Here is a 26570-nt window from a genome sequence, read left to right as displayed (position 1 = left end):
ATTGGATGTGAGTTGACTATGGGGGCATCCCCTCTGCAGCCTTAGGCTGGTCATCTACACCTCATTCCCCTCTTCAATATCTGAGGATCATTACCCTCTGAAGTTGGTCAATTGGATCCCACCTGGTTGTCAGGATATCCTTTAAATTTCAATTCTTGGCATCCTGGCCGCCTTGTACGGCTCCATTTATAATATGGGCTATAACTCTCCCTCTTTTCACAATTAATGATAATGACCAGGTCTTAGCAGGTTTCCTTATTTACTGCCTTTCATTCCTGTGCTTTTCTCTCCTGATTGTGGACTCTTCCTTAAAAGATCGTCCCCTCTCTCCTTGTTGACTGGATAATGCCTCTGCCGCGTTGTGTCGACATGCCTGGGGGGTTGAAAGGTCAGTTTATGCTGACACGGTTGCTAGGAATAGCTGCCAACTTAGACCTGGCTACTGCCGCTTTGGTGGAAGTTGTTGCTGGCTTAGGCACAATGATAAGTGAATTTGTCACCTTAGGTTGCCTAATAGATCGACTTTGGCGGTAGTGGTGTTCCTCTGATGTGACTCTTTCCTCCATAATTCTACCACACTGTCTTTGATAGTTACTCATGAATATACTGTATAATGATTTCTGAGCTGTTTGGCATATGTCTTCATTGTTTTGTAGCCTTAGCCATAATGTTTGGTAGGAGTTTTTATTCTAGAAATATTTTTAAGCATATTTCTTCTGTATATTTTTTCTATATACTTAGTCTAAGATTGAAAATTTTCCAATGATTTGTACTTGTAGAAATTTTTCCTTCTTTACAGGTTGCTGGTGAAATGGAGTGTTTGACGGTAACATGTACCAGACGGGTCAAGTTGCCTGTGGCCACAAGACTTGCTGTAAACATGTGAATTGTCATGTTTTCAAAGGGTCTCTTGCAATTTGGGAACCTGCCAACTGGCAGGTTTGCAAGGACCTAATAGATACTGGTTTCTGCGCCACCGATGTCTCCCAGGATGTGAAAACACGTAGTCAGAAGACCATTCGTCACTGGGTTAGAGGCTTCCAAAAGAGCTTTCAACAAGGTGTCCCTTATCTTCCTTAAGAAACTCCTCTTTCCTAAGGCCGAGGTAACTGCTGTTTTTGGTCACCAGTTACAGAAGGTTCAACTCCCACCAGTACCATTGGATCATGCGGATGATGAAGTTAGGGACGTTCTATGAGTGATGAGCCTAGATGCTGACAATATTTCAACAACTTCTGTGACGTCAGAGAGGGAGAGGATCCTGCTGATCACGGAAGCCTCTGATGAGTCACTGGATGTACATCAGGTGAGTATAGTTCCCAGTACTTCTTCAGCTTTTTCCCCTATCCCTGTATCTCAGGCCCCAGCATTTACTTTGACCCCTGTTCCTACACCGGATAAACCTTTGTTTCCAGGTCAAATGGAGTTTATGGAATCCATGAAGGCTTTCATGGAAAATTTACATGCAAAACATGCACATACTTAAGCATTCCTAGAAGGGAAGATAGAAGCTTTGCAAAAGGTACCTACATCTACCAGCTTTGAGATAGCCTGACTGCTCAGTTAAGAACCCTTGGTGTCATGCTGAGAATATGGCTTTAAGTGAAGGGTACCTCCACATTGGACCAGGTATGGGTTCTAAGCCAGTCTCCAACTTGGAATTCTTCCCTTTGACTGACAGTTATCCTTACTGTTATGTAAGGCTAAACTCAGAGGTGTCCATTAAGAATGATACGATCCCTATGGAAACAATCATCCTGGACCACAGCAAGGCTCAGTCCCTTTTGGTTAAGGAGCTAAAAATATCTGAATTCTTAAATACCCAACTTTCTGCTTCAGCAGGAAGCAGGCCACCTTTGTTGCTCTCAAGGATACTGTCTTTCTCTTCACCTCTAAAAGTTTAGAGGCTGTAAAGAAAGCAGTAGTGGAGGATAGACCATTGTCAGTGCTAGAGGAGTGCAAACCTGTCTCCCTAGCCCTTCCATTGGACTCAGACAGTTGAGAAGATGTCCAACAAACTTTTGCTGTTGGAAAACTAGATAAGGACATTGGAGGTAAATATTTGCTGAAAAAATGACTAGAATTCTCAAATCCCTATTGGAGGAAGAACTGGAAGCTATAGAAAGACTATCTGCATCTTTATCTTTCATATCCTATCTCTTCCCGGTCTTAGCAAAAACTCATCTGACTACTTTCCATAGAGATCTCCATGCTTTCTTCCTAGCCAGAAGAGCACGTAGAGAACATGTCCTAGCCACAGCGACTGTCAGGCATGAGCCTAAGAAGCTGATTGACTCCAACATCTGGGGGAAAGACCTCTTCCCCAAGAAATTGGTTAAGGAAGTCATGGACAGAGCAGCTAAGGAGAATAAGAGCCTTAAAAAAATTGAGGTGTCCTCTAAAAGGAAATTTACCCACGGAGAAGGACCTCAACCTAAGGACAAGAAGCCTAGAGGACATTTTAAAGTAAGGATATTCTTTCCTATCACGACAGCCTCAGTTGCCGCCATCCCCCAGACTGTGTACACAGTTCCCAAGCAGTAGGAATCACAGTCTCCAGCCTTCAACCCTGTGTATAAGAGAGCCACCATAACTTTTCATCCTATCAGAGCTCAAAACAAGAGCGTTAGTGGCAGAGGAAGGTATGGAAGGGGCGGTCAGTTACTCTAGAGGCCGAGGAAGTAGAGGCAACACGGTTAAAGAAGCAGGTCCTTCACAACAATAATGAGCTACCAGTACGGGGATAGAGCATAGTCTCAAAGGGACTAGGCTGGAAATGGAGACAGAAACCACCTCAGTTCATGAGATTCTTCCAACCCACAACTCCAATCTTGGAGGATTGTGTACAGGATCTTTTACGGAAGAGAGTCATCTGTTACACAAAATCCATGAACATTCAAGGAGCGACTATTCTGCGTGGCCAAGTAAGATTCGAACACTCTTCAAACTATTCTGGACTTGTCCCCACTAAACAAATTAATTCTGAACGACAAGTTCCAGATCTTGACTATCTCGCAAATACGGACCCTAGGGAATTAGGACAAGTGCCCGACTGCCAAGTGCCTGATAATCAAGTGCAGGCCTGATGTACAAATGCCCGATTAGGAAAATTGCCCGATTAGGACATTTGCCCGAAACACAACAGCTCTTTTAGTCGAGAGAAATTAGTCGACCATGTTTACTTAGTTGGAAACAATTATATTTTCCCTCAGTCTGTTTAAGTTTAGGATCACAAAGTGTCAGAAGTCTTTTGCTTTATTTTATACTTTAGTACACACCCATGGATTTTGTTGAAACTAAGCGTGGTAGATTGAACCTTTGCTATAACGGTTATGTTTATGTTAAAAACAAGGCATTGCCATCTGGAAATATATTCTACGAATGTGAAAGCCGCCGCCATAACAACAGGAAGGCCAAAATTACTTTGTGTGGTGATCAAATAATAAGGGAAACACGCGAACACACTCACGCTCCTTACATTGTCCTCAAGATCTTCTATCTCTACGTGAAGAAATCAAGGAGAGAGTTATAAAAACCCAGCAATCTTCACCATAGATTTTATGTCAAACTTTACAGAATGTCTCGGAAGGAGTCACTAGTCGGTTAGCGTCTATGAGCACTCTTAGACGTTCTACTAGAAAATATAAACAAACTGTACATGCTCCACATACCAAACCGAGAAATTTGTTTGAGATGGTAATTCCAGATGAATATAAAAAATCGTGCAAAGAGGACAATTTCTTACTTTACGACAGTGGATCCAATGAGAACCGTATACTTTTGTTTTCCACAGAAAAAATATGCAACTCTTGCAATCTTCGAGTGAGTGGTTTTGTGATGATACCTTCAAAGTAGTATCAGAACTGTTTTACCTATTACAGTAATGCCCGACAACATGAAATTAATTCGTTCTGGAGTGGATTTCGTAAAGTGATTTTTTCGTGTTGTGAGTCACATTTTACATGCAAATTATCTAATTTGTTCCAAACCCTACAAAACACAACATTAAATCTCATAATAAAGCAACAGTATAATCACAATGAAATACTGTACAGCCAAATATATTTGAACCATTCAATATACCTAAACTGCTAATATCTGTAAATTAAGTAGATATTACAGCAAAAATGTAATAATAAATGGAAAATAATACAATACATACAGTACAATACTGCACATATACTAAATATACAGTTCCATATGTACTGTACTATTACAGTTACCCCTATTATAGACTACAGCTACATTTTTTGTTGTCTGAACCAATTTTCTGCAACTCTTTGTGATGGGTGACTATTTTATTCTCGGCCTGGCTGGCAAAAATCTTTTCTAAAAATTTAACTTTTTTTGTAAAGTGAGTCATAAAAATATTTGCATCTCATTTCGCAGCTTGAAAATTTCGTAAGCAGGGTCTTTCGTGAAGAGAGGTATGATTGTTTATTCAATTCATTGTTTAATTTCGAAAAGAACAATTCCATGTGTTTTTTACATTACTATCAAATAAATGACAGGCCACCTATGAAGAACTTTTCAGCCAAATTTGGGTTATTAATGTCAGACTTAACCCATCTTCAATTATAATCAATTATGAAAAGGCTGCAATTACCGCATTTTCAATATTAAACTTACCCGATAATCATGTAGCTGTCAACTCCGTTGCCCGACAGAATTCTACGGGAGGGATACGCCAGCTATCACTATACTAGAAGGGGGTGTACTCACCAGCGCCACCTGTGGCCAGGTACTGCAGTACTTCTTGTTGACACCACCTCACTTTTTCCTCTGTCGTGCTTCCGGCAAGACATTCTGGGATACGCTTATGATTTTGGAGTTCTGTTCACGGTTTTTGGTGAAGTATTTCTCTAAGATTTCAGCTGTCGCTATACTGGAAACTCTTCTTATTAGCTTAGATAGCTTTTATTTAGTTTTGATTAATGGTTAACGATCTTTTTGCTTGATTTGGAATCCCCCTTGACTAACTCTTTGATTCAAGATGTCTGACCTTTCACAAGCCCCACCCCATAGACGATGTAGGTCTTGTAATAGGTGTGTTCCGAAGGCCTCGGTTGATCCTCACACCGCTTGTTCTGACTGTAGGGAAAGACCCTGTCAGTTGGAAGATCGATATGAGGAATGCGCCGGACTTTCGGAACTTGAATTTGTTCGATTCCTGAAATATTCAACCAAGTTAGAGAGAGAGAGTTAGGAGGAGTTCTTCTCGCTCTTCACTTTTTTCCTCACCACATGATCCTCAACCTTTTCCTCCCCCTGTAGTGGCTACCCCCGAACCTTCTATTTGTGCTCAACCTGATATGTCCGATGTTTTGCGTGCCATTCAGGCTTTAGGTGACAAAGTGGAATCGGTGGTTAGTGACCATAAGTCTCTTATGGCAGAAGTCAAAGAACTTAAGGTCAAAAGTGCAGTGGGAGGTGATAGTGCCAGTGTGGTGCCAAGTGCTAGTGTCAGTGCAGTGCCAAGTGCTAGTGTCAGTGTCAGTGTGGTGCGTGAGGGTACTTCTGTGCGTGCCAGTCGTCCTCCCAGTCCGGGACCTCTTGCAAGCTCCCAAGCCCAGGGGAGAAGCAATGTCGAAGGGCAAAAGGGTTCGGCAGGCCTTGATCGGCGCACAGAAGTATCCTCGGTGGTTGCGGGCGTGTCTTACAGAGACCGTCACTCCCACCCGCAGACGATTGAGCCCGTCTTTTACTCGTCTGCAGAAGAAATGTCAGGGAGAAAACGCTGGACTCAGGTCTCAAGACCTCTCAAACGCAAAGTCCAGACCTCAAGAGCTCTACAACCTGGTTGCAGTCATTGGATTAGCTCTGACTCTCCGCAGTCATCAGGTGACTGCACACCTCCTAAGAGAGGTAAGGTGATGCCGCAACAGACCTCATCTTCTGTTAAGGCTTTGCCTCAGCAGACCTTAGCGTCTGTCGACCCCAAGTTGACTTTGCTGCAGTCCATGCAGTCACAGCTTGCGGTCTTAATGCGTGAGTGTCAGGCTGAGAAGGTTACACCTCCTCCTGCGATCGCTCCGCCTCACCGCAGTCCAGTCTGCCAGGCGTACGATGTTGAGGTTCCTCAGGATACCTTACCGCGTACTGAGTTGCCAGTTACCAGCGGTGTGCAGCAACCTCCGCCTTCCTTAAGGCAACCTCAGCAATGGGAGCAGGAGTCTTATGCCTTACTTCCTCCGCTTCCGCCTGCGGTTCCACCAGCGAGGCAACAATCTCTTGAGGTACGACAACCTCTTCCATCCATGAGGCAGCCACCTCAGCACTCGCTGCAGCGACCTCAACCCTCCTCAAGGCGAGAGCCTCAACTCCTTAGGCTTGCACCTCAGGAACCTCAACTCGCGAGACAAGAACTGCGTTCTGCGCAGCCGCTACCTCAACTCTCGCAGCTCACACCTCAGGAACCTCAACTCGTTCCTCAGGAATCTGCTACTGCGCATCCGCTACCCTTACAGCAAGCGCAACTCTTGAGACAAGAGACTCATGCTAGGAGTCAGCCACCTCAACCCATGCGCCTACCTTCCTCTACTCTTCCTGACCAGTCTTTGCAGCCTGAACCTCAGGTTTTACCTCAACAACAGAGACTTGAGGATGAAACCACAAGCGTTTATGCACCCGCTTGTTCAGATTCTGCTGTTCAGCATACCACTGTTACATTACCTCTCACTTCGCTACACTCTGGTGATGAGGTTTCTGAGGAGGAAGCTGCGCACCTGGATCCCTCATCAGACGTGGAAGAACCCAAGTCTTCTCCTCTACCCATAAGACTTTCGTAAGGTCCTGGCTCTTTTCAGAGAGGTATACCCGGACCATTTTGTTTCTGCTACCCCCCGCTCTCCTCCATCTGAGTTTTCGCTGGGCATGCAACCTGTTAAGTCAACTTATACTAAGCTCGTCTTTGCTAGGTCATCTAAGAGAGCTTTAAGAATATTAGGGGAGTGGTTGCAGTCTAAACAGCAACTAGGGAAGACTTCCTTTATGTTCCCACCTACTAAGCTCACTTCTAAGGCAGGCGTATGGTATGCCACAGGAGAGGAACCAGGCTTGGGAGTCCCTGCCTCTGCCCAGGCTGACTTCTCAAGTTTGGTCGACTCTCCTCGTAGATCAGCAATGAGGCGCTCTAAGGTTTGCTGGACCTTCTCCGATTTAGACCACTTCCTAAAGGGTGTATTTCGTGCCTTTGAGATGTTCAATTTTCTAGACTGGTGCCTGGGGGCCCTAAGCAAGAAGACCTCCCCTGCGGACAAGGACTCGGCCATGCTTTTAATGTCCTGCATGGATAAAGCAATTCGGGATGGGTCTGGCGAGCTTGCTTCAATGTTTGTGTCAGGAGTTCTTAAGAAAAGGGAGCAACTTTGCACCTTTCTTTCTTCCAGCATCACACCTTGTCAAAGGTCTCAACTCCTTTTTGCTCCGCTTTCTAAGTTCTTGTTTCCCGAAGAGCTTATCAAGGATTTGTCTGCGGCCCTGATTCAGAAGGACACTCATGATCTTGTGGCCTCTTCAGCTCGTAAGACTAAGGTTGCTTCCTCAGTTCCTAGGACTTACCGCACCCCAGTGGCTGATACTCCTGCTACAAGGTTTATTCCGCCCTTTCGTGGCAGAGCCCCCAGCCGAGGAAGCTCCCGTCCAGACTCTTCCAGGAGCAAGTCTAGGAAAGGTCCTAAGACTTCAAAAGGCAAACACTGACTCTCCTCCTCTCCAGACAGCAGTAGGAGCCAGACTCAAGACCTTCTGGCAAGCTTGGGAAAGGAGAGGTGCAGACGCCCAGTCTGTCAGGTGGCTAAGGGAGGGTTACAGGATTCCATTCTGCCGCAAACCCCCTCTGACCACTTCTCCCATCAACCTCTCTCCCAACTACAAGGAAAAGGACAAGAGGCTAGCGTTGCACCAGGAGGTGTCGCTCCTGTTACAGAAGAAGGCAGTGGTTATAGTCCGGGACCATCAATCCCCGGGCTTCTACAACCGTCTCTTTCTGGTGGCCAAGAAGACAGGAGGTTGGAGACCGGTGCTGGACGTCAGCGCGCTCAATGCTTATGTCACCAAGCAGACGTTCACTATGGAGACGACGAAGTCGGTCCTAGCAGCGGTCAGGCAGGAGGACTGGATGGTATCGTTGGATCTGAAAGACGCATACTTTCACGTTCCTATTCATCCAGACTCCCAACCTTTCCTGAGATTCGTTTTTGGAAAGGTTGTGTACCAATTCCAAGCCCTGTGTTTTGGCCTAAGCACAGCTCCTATGGTGTTTACGCTTCTGATGAGGAATATTGCAAAATTCCTCCACCTATCGGACATCAGAGCCTCCCTTTATTTAGACGACTGGCTGTTGAGAGCCTCCACGAGTCGTCGCTGTCTGGAGAGTCTCAACTGGACTTTAGACTTAATCAAGGAACTGGGTCTGTTAGTCAACTTAGAAAAGTCCCAGCTCATTCCCTCCCAATCCATAGTTTACCTGGGAATGGAGATTCGGAGTCAGGATTTTCGGGCTTTTCCATCGGCCCCAAGGATAAGCCAAGCCCTAGATTGCATCCTGAGCATGCTGAAGAGGAACAGTTGCTCGGTGAGACAGTGGATGAGTCTCACAGGGACCCTGTCATCATTAGCCCTGTTCGTCGAGTTAGGGAGACTCCACCTCCGCCCTCTCCAATTCCATCTAGCAGCTCATTGGGACAAGGATTTGACGCTCAAAGCAGTCTCTATCCCAGTCACCAAAGAGATGAAGACCACTCTCTTGTGGTGGAAGACCAACCTCCTTCTCAAGGAGGGCCTATCGTTAGCGATTCAGACCCCCAATCTTCATCTCTTCTCGGATGCATCAGACTCGGGCTGGGGCGCGACCTTGAACGGACAGGAATGCTCGGGAACGTGGAACAGGGAACAGGAAACGCTCCACATCAACTGCAAGGAGCTACTGGCAGTTCATTTGGCCCTAATGAACTTCAAGTCCCTCCTGCTAGGCAAGGTGGTGGAGGTGAACTCCGACAACACCACAGCCTTGGCTTACATCTCCAAGCAGGGAGGGACCCATTCGAGGAGCCTGTACGAGATAGCAAGGGACCTCCTCATTTGGTCAAGAAGTCTAAACCTCACTCTAGTAACGAGGTTCATTCAGGGCAACATGAACGTCTCAGCAGATCGCCTAGCAGAAAAGATCAAGTCATCCCCACGGAATGGACCCTTCACAAGAGCGTGTGCAACAGACTTTGGACCTTGTGGGGTCAGCCTACAATAGATCTGTTTGCCACCTCCATGACCAAGAGGCTTCCTTTGTACTGTTCCCCAGTTCCAGACCCAGCAGCAGTTCATGTGGATGCTTTTCTGCTGAACTGGTCCCATCTCGACCTTTACGCATTTCCACCGTTCAAGATAATCAACAGAGTCATTCAGAAGTTCGTCTCGCACGAAGGGACACGGCTGACGCTGGTTGCTCCCCTTTGGCCTGCAAGAGAATGGTTCACAGAGGTACTACAATGGCTGGTCGACGTCCCCAGGACTCTCCCTCTAAGAGTGGACCTTCTACGTCAACCTCACGTAGACAAGGTGCACCCAAACCTCCACGCTCTTCGTCTGACTGCCTTCAGACTGTCGAAAGATTCGCTAGAGCTAGAGGCTTTTCGAAGGAGGCAGCCAGTGCGATTGCCAGAGCAAGGAGGGTATCCACTCGTAGAGTCTACCAATCCAAGTGGGAAGTCTTCCGAAGCTGGTGTAGAGCCAATGCAGTTTCCTCTACCAATACCTCTGTAACCCAAATAGCTGACTTCCTATTACATCTTAGGAATGAGAGATCCCTTTCGGCTCCTACGATTAAAGGGTACAGAAGTATGTTGGCTTCAGTTCTCCGCCACAGAGGTTTGGACCTTTCTTCCAACAAGGACCTTCAAGACATCCTTAAGTCTTTTGAGACTTCTAAAGAACGTCGTTTACCCACTCCAGGCTGGAATCTAGACGTAGTCTTAAGGTTCCTTATGTCTCCTAGGTTCGAACCTCTCCAGTCAGCTTCCTTCAAGGACCTTACCCTCAAGACTCTTTTCCTCGTCTGCCTTGCAACAGCTAAAAGAGTCAGTGAGGTTCATGCCTTCAGCAAGAACATTGGGTTCACATCCGAATCTGCGACATGTTCTTTACAGCTCGGATTTTTAGCTAAGAATGAACTTCCTTCACGTCCTTGGCCTAGATCGTTTGAAATTCCTAGCCTTTCCAACATGGTAGGTAACGAGCTAGAAAGAGTTCTTTGCCCTGTCAGAGCTCTGAAATATTATCTTAATAGGTCAAAACCTATACGAGGACAGTCAGAAGCCTTATGGTGTGCAATCAAGAAACCTTCGATGCCCATGTCCAAAAACGGAGTTTCGTATTATATAAGGCTTCTGATTAGAGAAGCCCATTCTCACATGAAGGATGAAGACCTTGCTTTGCTGAAGGTAAGGACCCACGAAGTGAGAGCCGTAGCTACTTCGATGGCCTTTAATAAGAACCGTTCTCTGCAGAGCATTATGGATGCAACTTATTGGAGGAGCAAGTCAGTGTTTGCATCATTTTATCTTAAAGATGTCCAGTCTCTTTACGAGAACTGCTACACCCTGGGACCATTCGTAGCAGCGAGTGCAGTAGTAGGTGAGGGCTCAGCCACTACATTCCCTTAATCCCATAACCTTTTTAACCTTTCTCTTGAATGCTTTTATTGTTGTTTTTTGGGTTGTTACGGTAGGCTAAGAAGCCTTCCGCATCCTTTTTGATTTGGCGGGTGGTCAATTCATTCTTGAGAAGCGCCTGGGTTAGAGGTTGTGTAGAGGTCCTTTAGTATGGGTTGCAGCCCTGTATACTTTAGCACCTTAGAGTTGATTCAGCCTCCTAAGAGGAACGCTGCGCTCAGTAAGGAAGACGAACTTAATAAAGGCAGAGTAACGGTTCAAGTCGACTTCCTTACCAGGTACTTATTATTTCATTGTTATTCTGAAATAACTGATTATATGAAATACGGGATACTTAGCTATCCTTTAGTCATGTACACTGGTTTTCACCCACCCCCCTGGGTGTGAATCAGCTACATGATTATCGGGTAAGTTTAATATTGAAAAATGTTATTTTCATTAGTAAAATAAATTTTTGAATATACTTACCCGATAATCATGATTTAATTGACCCACCCTTCCTCCCCATAGAGAACCAGTGGACCGAGGAAAAAGTGAGGTGGTGTCAACAAGAAGTACTGCAGTACCTGGCCACAGGTGGCGCTGGTGAGTACACCCCCTTCTAGTATAGTGATAGCTGGCGTATCCCTCCCGTAGAATTCTGTCGGGCAACGGAGTTGACAGCTACATGATTATCGGGTAAGTATATTCAAAAATTTATTTTACTAATGAAAATAACATATTTTTCCAAATGAAAATATTAAAGGATGTTTTTTCATCTCTCGTAAGCAATTCATCGGAAGGTAAAATCAGAGGGGTTACAATCAATATATCAGAGGGATTCTGAGTTTGACATAAACATTCGAATGATACCAGCCCTGGCTTTTGTGCCAACATACAATATTGTACAAGCATTTGAACACTTACAGAAAATATGTGCGAAGAAGCAGATGGAGTAATTGACTACTTTGAAGATACTTTTATAGGTAGGATATGACGACGTAATAAAGGAAACCCACTATTTCCTATTTGCCATGAACAATCAATTCCTTGGAAAGATGGCATAACCATTTACAATCAAATATAACCTCGAGTCATCCCAATATCTGGCGTTTTCTACAGGTATTGAAGACTGAAAAAGCTTTTAATGATAAAATCATCAACCAAATGCTGGTAGGACAAAAGCCTCCTTCAAAAAAGAAAAAGTATCAAGATATAACCAAATGAATAGCAAATATTGTTCAAGATTATGAAAATTGAGAAGTATTAGATTTTTTGAGAAGGATAGCTCACAATTTAATTTTTTTTTTTAATTGTTTTTTATTATACCTTGTTAATGTTTACGATGAGGAAACCTACTTTATTAAATAAACATATTCAATGTACCGTATAAGACATTTACATATATTTGTATGATAAACATATCATTGTCTCTTTCTACGTAGGCAAAAAATAACAAACCACTTCTAAAAATAGAAAATAAGTACCTATATAATAATAGAGACATGCATATTATTAATTAAGAAAAAACATACCAACGCTTCATAAAATTAAAACATCATAAAACTTCAAAAAATATCTAATCGGGCAAATGTCCTAATTGGGCAATTTTCCTAATCGAGCATTTGTCCATCAGGCACTTGTCAGTCGAGCACTTGCGCTATTTCCGGACCCTACTACCACAGGGAGCTTAACATCTCCATACATCTTACAGACGCCTATTGGCATCTTCCGATAGGTCCGCACTTCTCCCCCTACCTTAGTTTCAGACTGGCAAGAAAGGCCTATGTATTCAGAACTATGCCCTGCGGGGTCAGTATAGCTCCGAGGATTTTTACAAAGCTAGTCAAGGCTATCGTCCAAAAATTACGGAAGAGGCCTCCAGATGATGGTATACCCGAACAACTGGCTAGTCTGGGCTGCAACGAAGTCGGAATGTCTTCTGACAGCTCAAGAAGTCATGAAATTCCTACAGTCTCTGGGCTTTCAAATCAACCTTGAAAAGTCCAGGCTGTCTCCAGTTCAGGAATTCCAATGGCTAGGACTTCACTGAAATCTAAAGTCACACACCCTCTCCCTACCGCAAGGTAAGAGAAAGGAAATCGCACAATCTGTCAGGTGCCTACTTCGTTCAAGAGTACTAACCAGGAGGCAACGGATCTGGAAGCGACACGAATGGACGCGATGTCCCTGGATTGGACCCAGTTGTCTCACATTTACTCATTTCCACCATTCAACCTCCTAATGAAAGTCCTGAACAAGCTGTGGACGTTCAGGGGAACAACAGCTCTGGTGGCTCCCAAGTGGTCCAAGAGCAATTGGTATCCTCATGTCCTGGAGCTCAAACCTCTCCAGGTCCCTCTACCAGCTTAAAGAAAATTCGGAGTTGGGAAGGAGAGAATCAACTTCATAGAATAGTACAAGTCCAATACCACGAAATGACAATACTTGTCTTCCTGGAAAAAATGGGTTGCTTTTGTGAAAAGTCATAAGCCCTCTTCTATTACTATGGACTGCTGTATTTCTTTCTTTATTTCCTTATATTATCAAGTTCTCGCCTCTACAACTATTGCCTCATGTAAGTCGGCACTAATTAGACCCATTGCTTATGCTTTTGATATTGAATTCAATAAGATCCTGAAGGCTTGTGCTAAATTGAAACCTAATGCTCCTCCTAAGGCTATCTCATGGTCATTGGATAAGTCTTGCACTTCGCCTCCTCAATAGATAACAAAACTACCTCTCTGAGGGATCTTACTCAAAATTCAAGCATTTTGCTTGCTATGGCTCCTGGTGCTAGAGTCAGCGAGACTGTGGCACTTTCAAGGGATGATGGCCACATCGTCTCCTCAGAATTGGGGGAGGTAAATCTTTACCCAGATCCGTCTCCTCAGAATTGGGGGAGGTAAATCTTTACCCAGATCCTGCATTCTTGTCGAAAAATGAACTTCCCACGAAATGTTGGGGGCCCTGGAAGATTGTTCCACTACAGGAGGATCCTTCTCTGCGCCCCATGGAATGCCTTTGGGCCTACCTGTTTAAGAGTCCTACCTACAAGGTCAGTCAACTTTTTAAAATGGAGACAACAGGATCTAATCTTCCTCTGAAATAACTAAGGTCCAAACTCACCTACTTCATCAGAAGGGCTGACCCTGATGGTATGTCATCAATTCATGACCCTGGGAAAGTTGCGTGTTCCTTACACTTTTTCCAATCCATGGCCTTTGAAGGCTTACAGGCTTACTCAGGATGGAAATCTTCAAGAGTGTTCTTCAAACATTACTTACGTCACTTGGAAGAGATCAAACACTTAGTGGTGGCAGCTGGTAGTGTGATTAAACCAGCTTCTTGAGTGTTGTGCATAGACTCATATGGAATATATATTTGGACTTCTCAGTCTGCATTGCGCAAGGGGAGGAACAATATTCTTCTTTTTAATGTTTTATTTTATAATTGCAAAGAGTCATAGGTGATATTTTTCTCTTATGGTATGAGTGTTATTAGTTTACTACTCTGTTACATAATTTTGGGGTCTGAAAACTTCAGCTTTCTGTACACATTTAATGTATATAATGTTGCGCTGATTATTGTTACATTTATGAATCTTTTGAAATAAAAAAAGATTACTGTTCTTCTTGCATTTCCCTTCATTGAACCTACTGTTCAAAATAAAAGCAGTGTACCTCAAATTTCTTTAACCCTCTTTTATAGACTTCGATCTGATTGACTACTGGAGACAAAGATCTTATTCACAGTGAGTGGAAAGTGCTATTGAATTTCTTTGCTCCTACTTATCTTACAAACATATTGCTTGTGCTCATAGCTTGGTACCATAGTTCCCAATGCTAGGGGAAGTGTGATTATGTCTATGAGGGGTTGAAGGGTTAAAACTCTACTGTCCACAACTGAGAATAATAATTCTCTGGTACACTCATATCAGGAAGACATGACTTGAGCCCAAAAAAACGTATTTTGACATAGGAAAAATCTATTTTTGGGTAAAGATAGCTATGTCGTCCTGACGGCCCTCCCGTTACTTTTAATCCCCTCCTAATTCTCAGTGTGAGGCCTTGCGTCATGCAATGGCGGCTCTAGGAATGGTTTTACAGGAAACGTGTTAGTTGTAGCACACTGTGATCGGGAGTTGTAACGGCTCTCTCGCCCACGTATTCAATCCTGTCCCATATCCTTTGAGACAAGGTTAACTCTATTCAACGAAGAATAGCTATAGCTTGTTTTAAACACGTCCTTGGTTTATACACGATATCTCTCAGGACATTGGAATAATAAATGGTTTGTGTGTATGAAAAAAATTATTTTTTTTTAGATTTTGTTTGTCAAGTGTCCCCCCCCAAAAAAAGTGCCTTAATCTGTTATTATTTCTTTTTGACGGGTACTGACAGCACGCCCCTACACCCAGTAGGGAGAGAAGTTTAGGTTATTCTTCTAAGTACTGTATATAGGAAAGATGAAGTTGCTTATTGCCTGTTACCGTTGTGTTTAGTGATCGGTGTTGCTGCTTTGTATTTATATTATCTTGCCTGTTAACTGGAAGTACTTGACTTTGTTATTAGACTGAATAACATAAAAAACGAGTGTTTTTTTATTTATGGATAATTATAAACAGTTCGTGGAGGGGATGTAAATAAAGGCATTAAAAGGCCGTTGTCTATTGCTCGTGTGTGGCAGTCAACGCTGTAAAGTTGATGACTAATTTGTTTCGGTGTAAGAAGTATAACGAGGATGAATCTCGTTATATGAGACTGTGTCATAAACATTAATAGTTCACAGGAGCTATTGAAATGGAATATCTGTTTGTTGGTCCAGGAAGTGAATTTAGATGCTAGGAGGAGAGGGACTGTGTTCGAGTTTAGTCTGGTCGTTCCAGAATTATCAAAACCCCTTCCAAAAATGAGAGATTTAGGCACTATTGTTGTTGGTCAGAAAAGTTTCGATGACAACAAAACCTTATCACAGTGCGGGTTTACAATTGGAGATTTTCTAGACATTGCTATCATAAGCCCACAGCGTCGTAAGCGGCCATACCATTCCAAAGCTAAGAATTTTTAAGTAACTTTGCAGCCTAATGGTACACTGGATATTGATAAGGACAGTATTGCTTTAGGGAAAACTATTGCAGTACAGTATTTCACAGTTTTATATTTTCTTTATAGATGGTTGATTTGATATTGATTTTTCAGGTTTATTACTGGTCATTACAGATGTCATAAAACCATAGTGTTGCGGGGTTCTCCTTTAAGCTTAGTGTAAGAGTAGTGTTGTTTGTTAAGATAGTTGGACCACCCAGGCAATACACAAGGTTGAGTTTAAGATGTACTAAAACATGTAGATATTTGTAGCATAGCGTTAGGAACTTATCTGGAATGATATAGATGTTTTTGTTCCATTTACAAATAAATATTTTTCTTGTTTTTATGAAGAATGCATTTCATTCCAGTTCCTTACAGCATTGTGTCCCCTTCTCAGCCACCCATTATATGTTTAGTATTGTTTGTTTCCTTTATAAAATCTAACCTGAGATTCAAGCTATTCATGTATACTGCTCATTTTCCCAAAAATGAATCAGTGGTCATGCTACACATTTATTCAGCAAGCTCAAGGCAAGGGAATATAAGGAGGAAGTAAGGTTCCTGCTGGGTCCCCTTGCCCAGTGCCCAGTTCATCCTTGATTGTTTGCCTTTTACCCAGATTTTTGGGCATTCAACCGTCGTATATTTTTGTGTAGTGAAGGTTGGAGTGTGGTCGGTATTCGGACACTAGGCAGTTCGGGTGCTACCTCTGGCCACAGTCCCCAAACCACTACAACATTCGCTCCAAAGGTTAGAACACTTAGATGCCTCTACAGGTAAAATTTTCTGGTATATCACTCACAGAAATATTCCCAAGTAGAAAACTGTCATTGAGGAACTTCCATCAGGATGACATGGCTATCTCACCCAAAAATAGATTTTATCTATGTCATAATCTGTTATATATATATATATATATATATATATATATATATATATATATATATATATATATATATATATATATATATATATATCTCCTTCTTCGACTAAAGCTTTTCCCACTATGCAGGGTCACTATATCTAGAAGGCTGTTTCCAAGTTCTTCTGTCTCCAATGTCCTCCATTGTGAGATCTTTCTCCTCCATGTCTGCTGTTACACACTCCATCCACTTTCTGTTTGGTCTTCCCCTCCTCCTCCTCCTACCTGGAACATCCATATCCAACATCCTCCTCCAAACATATATATTCAATATATATATATATACATATATATATATATATATATATATATATATATATATATATATATATATATATATATATATATATATATATATATATATATATATATATATATATATATATATACATATATATATATATATATGTATATATATATATATATATATATATATATATATATATATATATATATATATATATATATATATATATATATATATATATATATATATATATATATATATATATATATATATATATATATATATATATATATATATATATATATATATATATATATATATATATATATATATATACATATATATATATATATATATATATATATATATATACATATATATAAATATATATATATATATATATACATATATATATATATATATATATATATATATATATATATATATATATATATATATATATATATATATATATATATATATATATATATATATATATATATATATACTATATAGATGACCAATATAATATATGTTAAGCAAACATTTAATTGTTGAATACCTCTGAAGTTAGTATTTTCATTTGACAAACAGCATGCTTATAAGCAATGGATTCTGTACGGCACATGTATCACACACGCTCGCACACTTGAGACGGTATTTCTGTTTTTTGTACAGTTTATATCGTTATTGCTCTCCTCTCGCACTGACAACCTGTTCAAGTGTGTATGTTCATGAATCATTGTTTTTTAATTTTGATGCCAATCTTGCTTGGAATGGCTTGTATATAAACTCATGATTGTTGAAATAAAGTTAATTATAATCATCTTGCCTCTCATTTACAACCTATCTGCTCGCTTGCACAATTCAAATAATGTATATAGTAATCTCTGATATTATGCCAACATCCAAAGTCTCTTTTAAACTAATGAAATGAACTTGATAATTACCTTTATTATATAATAGTAGTAGTTAAAAACCACAAAGATGAAATTTTTCATGTAACCTATTACTGTTTAGATACCAAATAGATAAAACTAAAATTTTACAAGCTAAAACTTTAAATCAGTATCAGAAATTAATAGAAATTGGATTAAAACTATTTGTTTACGGGAGATTAACAGAAACTTGGATAAATGTTTGATTTTCTCAAGGGAATTAAATACTGTAGTATCTGAAAAAGTAAGGCTTATTTAATATGCATATCAACCTTAGCCAAGGCCTATCTGTTTGGATTACAAAAATATCTAAAAAACTTATTAAAAAAATCACAAGTACTGGCACTTATCCACTAATATCCTTCCACTTGTTTTAACATCCCACAATATAACACAAAAAGCATTGGCTTTCAGAACTACCTTTATATAAAGCAATATCAAATTTTAGCTATCACTTTATCCAAACTTGATTCTGGATGCATATGTGCAATATCATCTATCCTGTTTTATGCTAGAATCTTTCCCTTGTTTGATTTTGTACAATATCTTAAAAAGTAGCATTTCATAGCCAATTAAAAAAGCTTGACAAGCTTTAGATAATTAATTTGTCCAAGGCAAAAGTCAATTAATAGAGAAAGCAAATAGATTTTTACAGCACACACCAGTCTTATACTATATCTAACTGGTTTTAATGATTCTTTATACTGTTTTTACCTGATATATTTCAGGCAATAAAATCTTTGTGTGTGAGGACTATTAAAAAAAAACAAGGTAAAGATTCCAATCAATGGTCTTACATCTTTACCATTTCTTGAATATATCTGAAATTACTCCAATCAAGGACTATTAAGTCCTTGTCATCACAAAAAAAAAACTTGAAAAATAGGCCATAGCATTCAGAAAATGGAACCTTTCCTCTGTAAGCTCATGAAAACTTCAATAAATACACTTACTTGCATATAGCTTCTATGAGATTATCCTCGTCGTTCACTATATGGTATTTCGATATTTAAATTTAGTATAAATAAATACTGCCAATGCATGCAAATATCAGGAAATGCAGCCACTAAATATATTAATATATACACTTGAATATCTTAAAAACTTAAACATAAAACTGTATTATGGATTCATGTACAAGTTTACATGCCTATATACCCAAGCCATTTAAAGTACAACTTACGTGATATTAAAAAATTTACATTTCATTAAACTTGTTAGGAACTTTTTTCTTTTTCACTCGGGATGGATCATGAAAGTTCCGTTCTGAATGTTTAGACCTTTGTAATTCTCCTTGGAAATATTGGACAGTTTTTTTTATACCTTCCTCAAGCGGAACCTGTAAAATAGGACTAATTAATACCTGTAACAGTAGTTAGAAGTATAAAAATGCATAATTAGACCTACCAAAAATGAAATCATTCAATCTTCCCTACAGTATACTGTACAGTATAGTGGTAAAGCTATTTACAATCCAATATTTAACAATAATCCACAACAACAGTATCAACAATGAGGTAAATATTCAATTTTTTTCCAAATTTTTGTGGCATTAACACTGCTCTTGGTTTGTTTCTTGTTGAATCACAATAACAATACAGTCAACACTCCTTATCCGTGGATTCACAAACAGCGGAATTGCTTACACAGTTGACCAATTGATATCAATTTGAAAAACCAACAAGAGAGAAACACTTTCAGAGACAGATTATTATTATTATCATTTTTGGGCTCAAGCCATGTCGTCCTGATGGAAGTTCCTAAAGGGTAGCTTCCTTGGGTATATATAACTACGGCGATATTCCCAGAGAATTTACCTTAAGGTACCCAGAATTCTAACTCCTGGAGCGAATATCCCTAATAAAAGAACCAGGGATATCGCGAAATATCAGAGGACGTATTCTTGACACGCCACATAGCAATCTGCACCACGAACAGAGTTAACACTTCGAAGGGGTCAATTGGCAAGAAAACGAAAAACGAGAAAGAAAGGAGAGCCGCTCGCAAGGTATCTCTCCTCTCCCGTTTCGTAAGCGTGCATTGCGCCGCTCACGGCGCCATCTGTATTCCTTTTTGCGTAGCTCAACAACTCGGTGTTTTTCCCTGTGTTATCTCGCAATTCTTGGATTATTTCAACTTTATAATGCTTTCTCCAACTTCTTCTGCTTCTAATAAGTTGAGTATTATTTCTTTTATGTATAAATGTAAGCTCTTGGTAATTTTAAAAATGATTTGATAGTGATATCGTTGTTACAAGAGCTGTTGCTTACCGGAGGCGTCCTGGACGCTGTCGCTCGCTATGTATGAGTTATTTAGTTAGCCAGAGCGACGTTCCCTGCTGTTTCGCTTTAATAATTTTAGCTATTCAGCGTTACATAGGATTTCTTTATATGATGCTTTTAGTATTTCCGTTTTGGCGAAGGATTTGCCGATTCTGGCCTACGCTAGACCTTGTAGCCTAGTCGTTTGGCCCTAGTACTTTCCTGCATGATATTCAGATTTCCGAGTGTTTTAAAATTTTATTGAAGCTTTAGGCAGTTTTATACATTTAAGATTATGTTGATTTTCTTCCAAGATAGTATACGAGTGAGTTTCGGTGATTTAGGTAATCGATTCTCTTCGCGCCTAGGCTAGTTGTCTATGGGGCCATAGTATACTTTCTCACACTCCCCGGTTGCTCTCTTCTCTTCGGAGAATGTGTGCAATCCCTTTCCCTCTGCTTAAGCCTTGGGCTTAACCCTAATGGTTTATCTGAATTGACTTTAGATACAACTATATTAGGGTGTTTCTGTTCTTTCCTGTTTCCAGTAAGTCTGGCTTCAGGAAGGGGGCAGGACATCAGAGTTCTTAGTCTGAGTCTGTTTCTGTCTAGCTTTGTGGTTGAGATTCCCTGGCTAGACTGACAGCAGACATAGGAGGCTTAGCCTCCTTAGTTCACTTTCGAAGGTTTCTGTACGAGATGATTCCTTCTTTTTGTGTTCTAGCAGACTAGTCCAGTGTTGTTGTTCTCGGTGTGGAGGATGAGATCCTCTTTTTCTGTGAATAACAACGCCTTCCTTGCTTTGGTTTCGAGGGAGTTGGCAAGTATTGCTGGCCTCCCTCCTCGGATCTCCCCTAGGCTAAGATGAGTTTTCTTGGCTGCGGGTGATTCATTATTAGAGCAAGGTTGGCAGGACCCTCTTCCCCCTTTCCCTCTTTCCTTAGTGATGGCCTAGCCATTGCATCCCTGTCCGTCATTCTACATCTGTACCTAGCATAGGTTAGGATGTGGGCAGTGCGTGCCGGCCGGCAAGGGTCTTCTGCTTTGAGTGCTGCCGGACCTCCCTTGGTCTCTCATCCCTGTTTGTCTGTAGAGCCAGATGGCATTGGTCCCCTTCCTTATGTGCACTCTTTCGGGTTGCCGGGCTATGAGGCAACCCGGCATCCATTCTGTTTTTCTTCTAGTGTTTGTACCCTAGCCCGGCTGCCGGCCTAAGTGGTCGGCAGCCGGGCAGTTGGAGTTCTCTGGTTCTTTTGCTGCCGGCCGGCATTGGTTGTATACCTTTGCTGCCCGGCTATAATATCACACCATTGTTCTGCTGGCCGCTAGGATTAGTGGCCGGCAGCCGGGTGTTGTTGTTGTTTAGCTGCCGGCCGGCAATAGAAACACACCGAGGTTCTGCCGGCCGCTACGTGTGGCGGCCGGCAGCCGGGTGCTATCTTGTGTAGTTGCCGGCCGGCACACGCATTTGAACCAGCGTTCTTCCACCTTATAGTCTATAAGTAGTATACTTTGGAACTAGTTAAGGTGTGTGCCGGCCGGCACATTACCTTCTATACTGTAGCCAGTATTTTCAGTATAGTATATACTGTAGGGAGAAAACTATAGTATAGTATATGTTACAACACTAAGTTTTTCTAACACTTTTGTGTTGTCTTGCACAGCCCTTTGGTGTGACCATACAGATAAAGAAAGTGAGTTCTTTCTTATCTACTATCCAGCATTTTAAAATCACTTATTTGGGTGTGAGCTACACCTGTTTCCTCTGGAAATTATTTATTGGTCGCTCTAAATTAGATTAACCATACGATTTTATTATCTGGAAGGTTGCAGCCATTGACTGTGCGGGAAATACAAGTGTGTGTCTTTCCTTTCTAGTTTAGTTATTCTAAGCTATGTATATCCAGTGATACGTAGTTCACTTGATACTCATGGAATTTTCTTCTCTTTACAGGAGGACCATCCGAAGTGTGGAAGCGTTTTCTGCAACGTCCGCAGCAAGAACTTCTGCGGACATAACTTGTGTAGGAGGCACGCAGCATGCGCAGTCTCCAAAGGTGATCTCCGGTATTGGGACCCGCAGGTATGTACCGTGTGCACAAACCTGATTACTGAGGCTTTTGATTCCCCTAAGACGGCGGAGTCAAGGGACGCAGCAAGGGAGAAGCTTCGTACCTGGGTAAGGGGCTTTCAGAAGAACACTTCTGGCCCCTATCTTCCAAGTGAGAAGATGAGGGCTTACCTTTTCCCCAAGGCGTCAGCTGAGGCAGTGATTCCCCAGCCTCAAGCGGAGATACCGTTGGTTCAGATCCCGGTGGATGCTGAAGTCGCGGACGCCCTACAGGACATCCAATTGGACGATAGGATGTCGGAGGTTCCGAGTGTTTGGAAAAAGACCTTTTGGCAGAAGACCAGGAAGAAGAGCAGGCTCCAGACAATGAAGCTGGAGATGCGGAGACTTGCAGCATCACGTGGGCCCCAGAAGAAGCTCAGCGTGAAAGACCTTCCCTTGTGCTCAGATGCCAACCCTTGGAGGTATGCCGAGCACATGCCTATGACGACGGGAAAAATCGTCATTTCGGAGAAGTTGGGCTCAGTCCCCCTTGAGGAGGTGGAATTCTGGCCCAGCAAGGAGTCGTATCCGGACTGTTATGTCCGTCTAAGGAAGGAACCAGCCTCAAAGGAAGAAACGGAGCCGAAGGAGGTCATAGTTTTGGACCACGCTAAGGCTCAAGCTTTACTGTCAAGCTCGATGAAAGAGAGGGGCTTCACAAACTCAAAGGTACCTGCTTTGAGTAAGAAGCACCCTTCCTTTGTGTCCTCTCCTTCTAGAGCCTTCCCCTTTATGCAGAAAGGGTTTACGGCTGTGCTGAAAGCAATCGAGGCAGGTAAGCCATGCCCCTCCTTGGAGGAGTGTAAACCTCTGTCTTTGGCCCTACCCATGGACCACAAGGACTGGAAGGACGTCCATCTTACCTTCTCAGTCGGGAAGTTGGAGGCTGATATTGCCGGACGTCAGTTTGGTGAGAACCTCCCCAAGCTGTCTGACTTTCTTTTGCGCAGGGAGCTTGAGACAAAACAAAGACTTGCTGCCTCAATGTCTCATTAAACGACTCTGGAGACAATGGCAAGTGACCCCAAGGTCCATGAAATGTTTATGGTAGTGGCTAAGACACACCTAGCCACAGTGACGAAGGACCTTTATAGCTTCGTCAAAGCTAGGAGGGCTTGTAGGGAGTTCGTGTTCGCCTCGGCTGCGGTGAGGCACGAGCCAAGGAAGCTAATCTCCTCCAGCATTTGGGGCAAAGACCTCTTCCCTAGTGAAGCGGTCAAGGAGGTTGTAGATAAGGCCGCCACGGAGAATAGAAACCTTCTCCAGAAGTGGGGCCTATCTCTCAAGAGAAAGTCTTCCCCGGATGAGGGTCCCCAACCAAAGAGGAAGACTAATAAGACTAATAAGACTAGGCTACCCTCTCGGCCAGCCAAGCCATTCAGACAGCAGCAGCAACAACTTCCTATGCCTACAGTGCCCCAGATGGTGGCACAAACCCCGACCACGTACCAGTGGGTACCCCAAGCCGTGTCGACGCAGTCTCCGGCATTTAACCCAGCGTTCGAAGGGCAGTCAACTACCTTTCGAGCGAAGCCTAGAGGAGCAGCCAGAGGTTCGTCTAGACGCCCCTCAAGGGGGAGGGGGATTCAGGGGTGGTCGCGGTCAAGGAGGCAAGACCTCAGGGCAACAGCAGCCAAAGTGAGATGATACCGGTAGGAGGGAGACTTCAGAATTTTCGGGATCGGTGGACCTTCGATCCCTGGGCCCACAGCCTACTCAAGAATGGACTGGGTTGGAGCTGGTACAGCACTCCACCCCCGTGCCCTCGATTTTTCCAACACTCCACCCCCGTTCTGGAGGAGTACTGTACATTCAAGAACTGTTGGAGAAAAGAGTAATCCGAAGGGTAAAGTCCATTAAATTCCAAGGGAGGCTGTTTTGTGTTCCCAAGAAGGACTCAGAAAAACTCAGTCATTCTGGACTTGTCGCCACTCAACAAGTTCATAGTGAACTGCAAGTTCAAGATGCTAACACTGCAACACATAAGGACCTTACTGCCCAAGAGGGCATATACCGTCTCCATAGATTTGTCAGACGCCTATTGGCACGTTCCAATCAATCGCCAACTCTCCCCCTACCTAGGGTTCAAGCTACATCGAAGACTCTACGCCTTCAGAGCCATGCCATTCGGGCTAAACATAGCCCCAAGGATCTTCACGAAGCTTGCGAGCGTAGCTCTCAAACAATTACGCCTAAAGGGAATCCAGGTGGTAGCTTACCTGGACGACTGGCTGGTGTGGGCAGCATCCAAGACAGAATGTTTGCAAGCTTCCCTACAGGTGATCCAGTTCCTAGAGCATCTAGGCTTCAAGATCAACAGAAAAAAAGTCTCGACTTTCTCCATCTCAAAAGTTCCAGTGGTTGGGAATCCACTGGGACCTAGTGTCACACCAACTCTCCATCCCGGCGAAGAAGAGGAAGGAGATAGCTGGTTCTGTAAAGAGACTTTTGGATTCTGAAAGAATATCAAGACGCGAACAGGAGAGAGTGCTGGGTTCTCTCCAGTTTGCCTCAGTAACAGACCCGGTGCTAAGAGCACAGCTAAAGGATGCAACCGGAGTTTGGAGAAGTTATGCATCAAACGCGCGAATTAAACCTAAATTTTAAAACTAATACAAAGTTAAAAGAAGCTATCAATGCTGAGATCCGGATGTTGAGGAGGAACTGTCCTCAACCTCATGCCCCATTATTTGCACCTTCACAAATTTAACTAGATTTCTATAAACCCAGATATACATTCAGGAGATATGACTGATGTAAAGAGAGTAGCATCATCTGCATATGCAACAAGGTGTTTTTTAGGCCAAACCACATGTCACATGTACACAGTATGAAAAGTAACATCAGATATCATGTTCCTATACTCACTATGGTGCCCATTAGTATTAATTCTTTGCAATCTATTACTTAAAACTTCAATAAGGATGCTAAGAAAATTCCTACACACTCCCAAATGTTTGAATTTGAAAACAAGGGACTCATGCTTAACACGGTCAAAGGTAGTACTGAAATCAAGGCCAGTCATACGAACTTCTCGGCCACCATCAAAGGATTTCTGTAAAGAATGGTGATTGTAAGAAGGGCATTACATGCTCCAAGTCCTCTATGAAAGCCAAATTGCAAAATAAGGAAGAAATGATTACCTTCAGCAAACATATTTAGATGTTTTACCAAAAGATGATCAAAATCTTTAGATAATATGGTAGTTATGGAAATTGGGAGGTAATTAGCTGGGCTTGAGCTATCACAAACATATTTACATGATAGAGTAACATTGCTTATTCTCCAACAAGTACTAAAAGAACCTTGAGTTTCTCACAACTTTGGTTACTGTCAAATACATCAGCCAAAAGGGTTATATTTTCCTTTGGACACTGAATGACAGAGCTATCTGGTTTAAGAAAATGAGGGACTGTTACATCTCCACCAGAGTACAGATTAAAAGTTAGCCCACCATTAATTTTCATGGGTTATACCAGAAAGGGTTTCTTTTATGATACATTATCTTCCTTTTCAGTTGAAACGTAAACTCTCTGAGCAAAATTTTTTTGCCAAGCATAGTTATTCCAAGTCAAATCTGATGTTACCCTTACAAATATGATAAAATACGCCTATCAATCATGTTGACCAGATTCTCATTCAAAAGAACAACAGGCTCCACACTATCATACATTTGTGACCAAGGAGTACAATTTAACCATAAAAGAAACACTTTCTGGTACAACTCAGGAACATAAATGGTGGTCTACCCTTAAATCTGCACTCTTTGGTATAGATGCAACAGTTCCTCCTTTACTTAAACCAGATGGCTCAGTCACTCACTCTCCAAAGGAAAAGGCAACCCTTTTGGCTGATGTTTTTGACAGTAAACAGAGTAATGAAAAACTTGAACTTCCTCATTCCTGTTTTCCTGAGGCTAAACTAACTAGTTTAGCTTTTCGATCTCGTGAGATTAAAGCTCTGTTGATGGACCTTGATGCTTATGGAGGTGTAGACCCAAATGGTATTTTTCCTTTGTTTTTTATAAAGACAGCAGATTTCTTAGCTCCAAAGTTATCTGTTATTTTGCGCAAGTTAGCAAGAAGAGGAGCTTTTAGCACTAGTTGGAGAATTGGTAATGTTACTCCTCTATGTAAATGTGTTTGTGGTAGCTCAAGTCCCACTGATTACCGCCCAATTTCCATAACTCCCATATTATCTAAAGTTTTTGAACGTCTTCTGGCAAAACGTCTTAATAGGTTTGCTGAAGGTAATCATCTATTCCCTAGTTTGCAATTTGGTTTTCGTAAAGGCCTTGGAGCATGTGATGCCCTTCTTACAATCTCCAATGATGTACAGAAATCCCTTGATTGTG

The 26570-nt window shown here is 42.0% G+C and overlaps 1 protein-coding gene across 1 annotated transcript in view; it reads right to left on the bottom strand.

Annotated features, from left to right (window-relative positions):
• Window positions 1-17839: 17839 nt before the first annotated feature.
• Uxs (UDP-xylose synthase) overlaps window positions 17840-26570 on the bottom strand; it is a 669676-nt gene continuing 660945 nt past the window's right edge. The window contains exon 8 of the mRNA XM_068344364.1: window positions 17840-19182. Within this exon, the coding sequence (XP_068200465.1) occupies window positions 19042-19182 (141 nt within the window). The 3' untranslated portion in view covers window positions 17840-19041. The remainder of the gene's footprint in view (window positions 19183-26570) is intronic.

The sequence above is a fragment of the Palaemon carinicauda genome, chromosome 21 (genome assembly GCF_036898095.1).
Source record: "Palaemon carinicauda isolate YSFRI2023 chromosome 21, ASM3689809v2, whole genome shotgun sequence".
Lineage (NCBI taxonomy): Eukaryota > Metazoa > Arthropoda > Malacostraca > Decapoda > Palaemonidae > Palaemon > Palaemon carinicauda.
The sequence above is the reverse complement of the archived record's forward strand: the minus strand, read 5'-3'. Positions and strand labels throughout refer to the sequence as shown.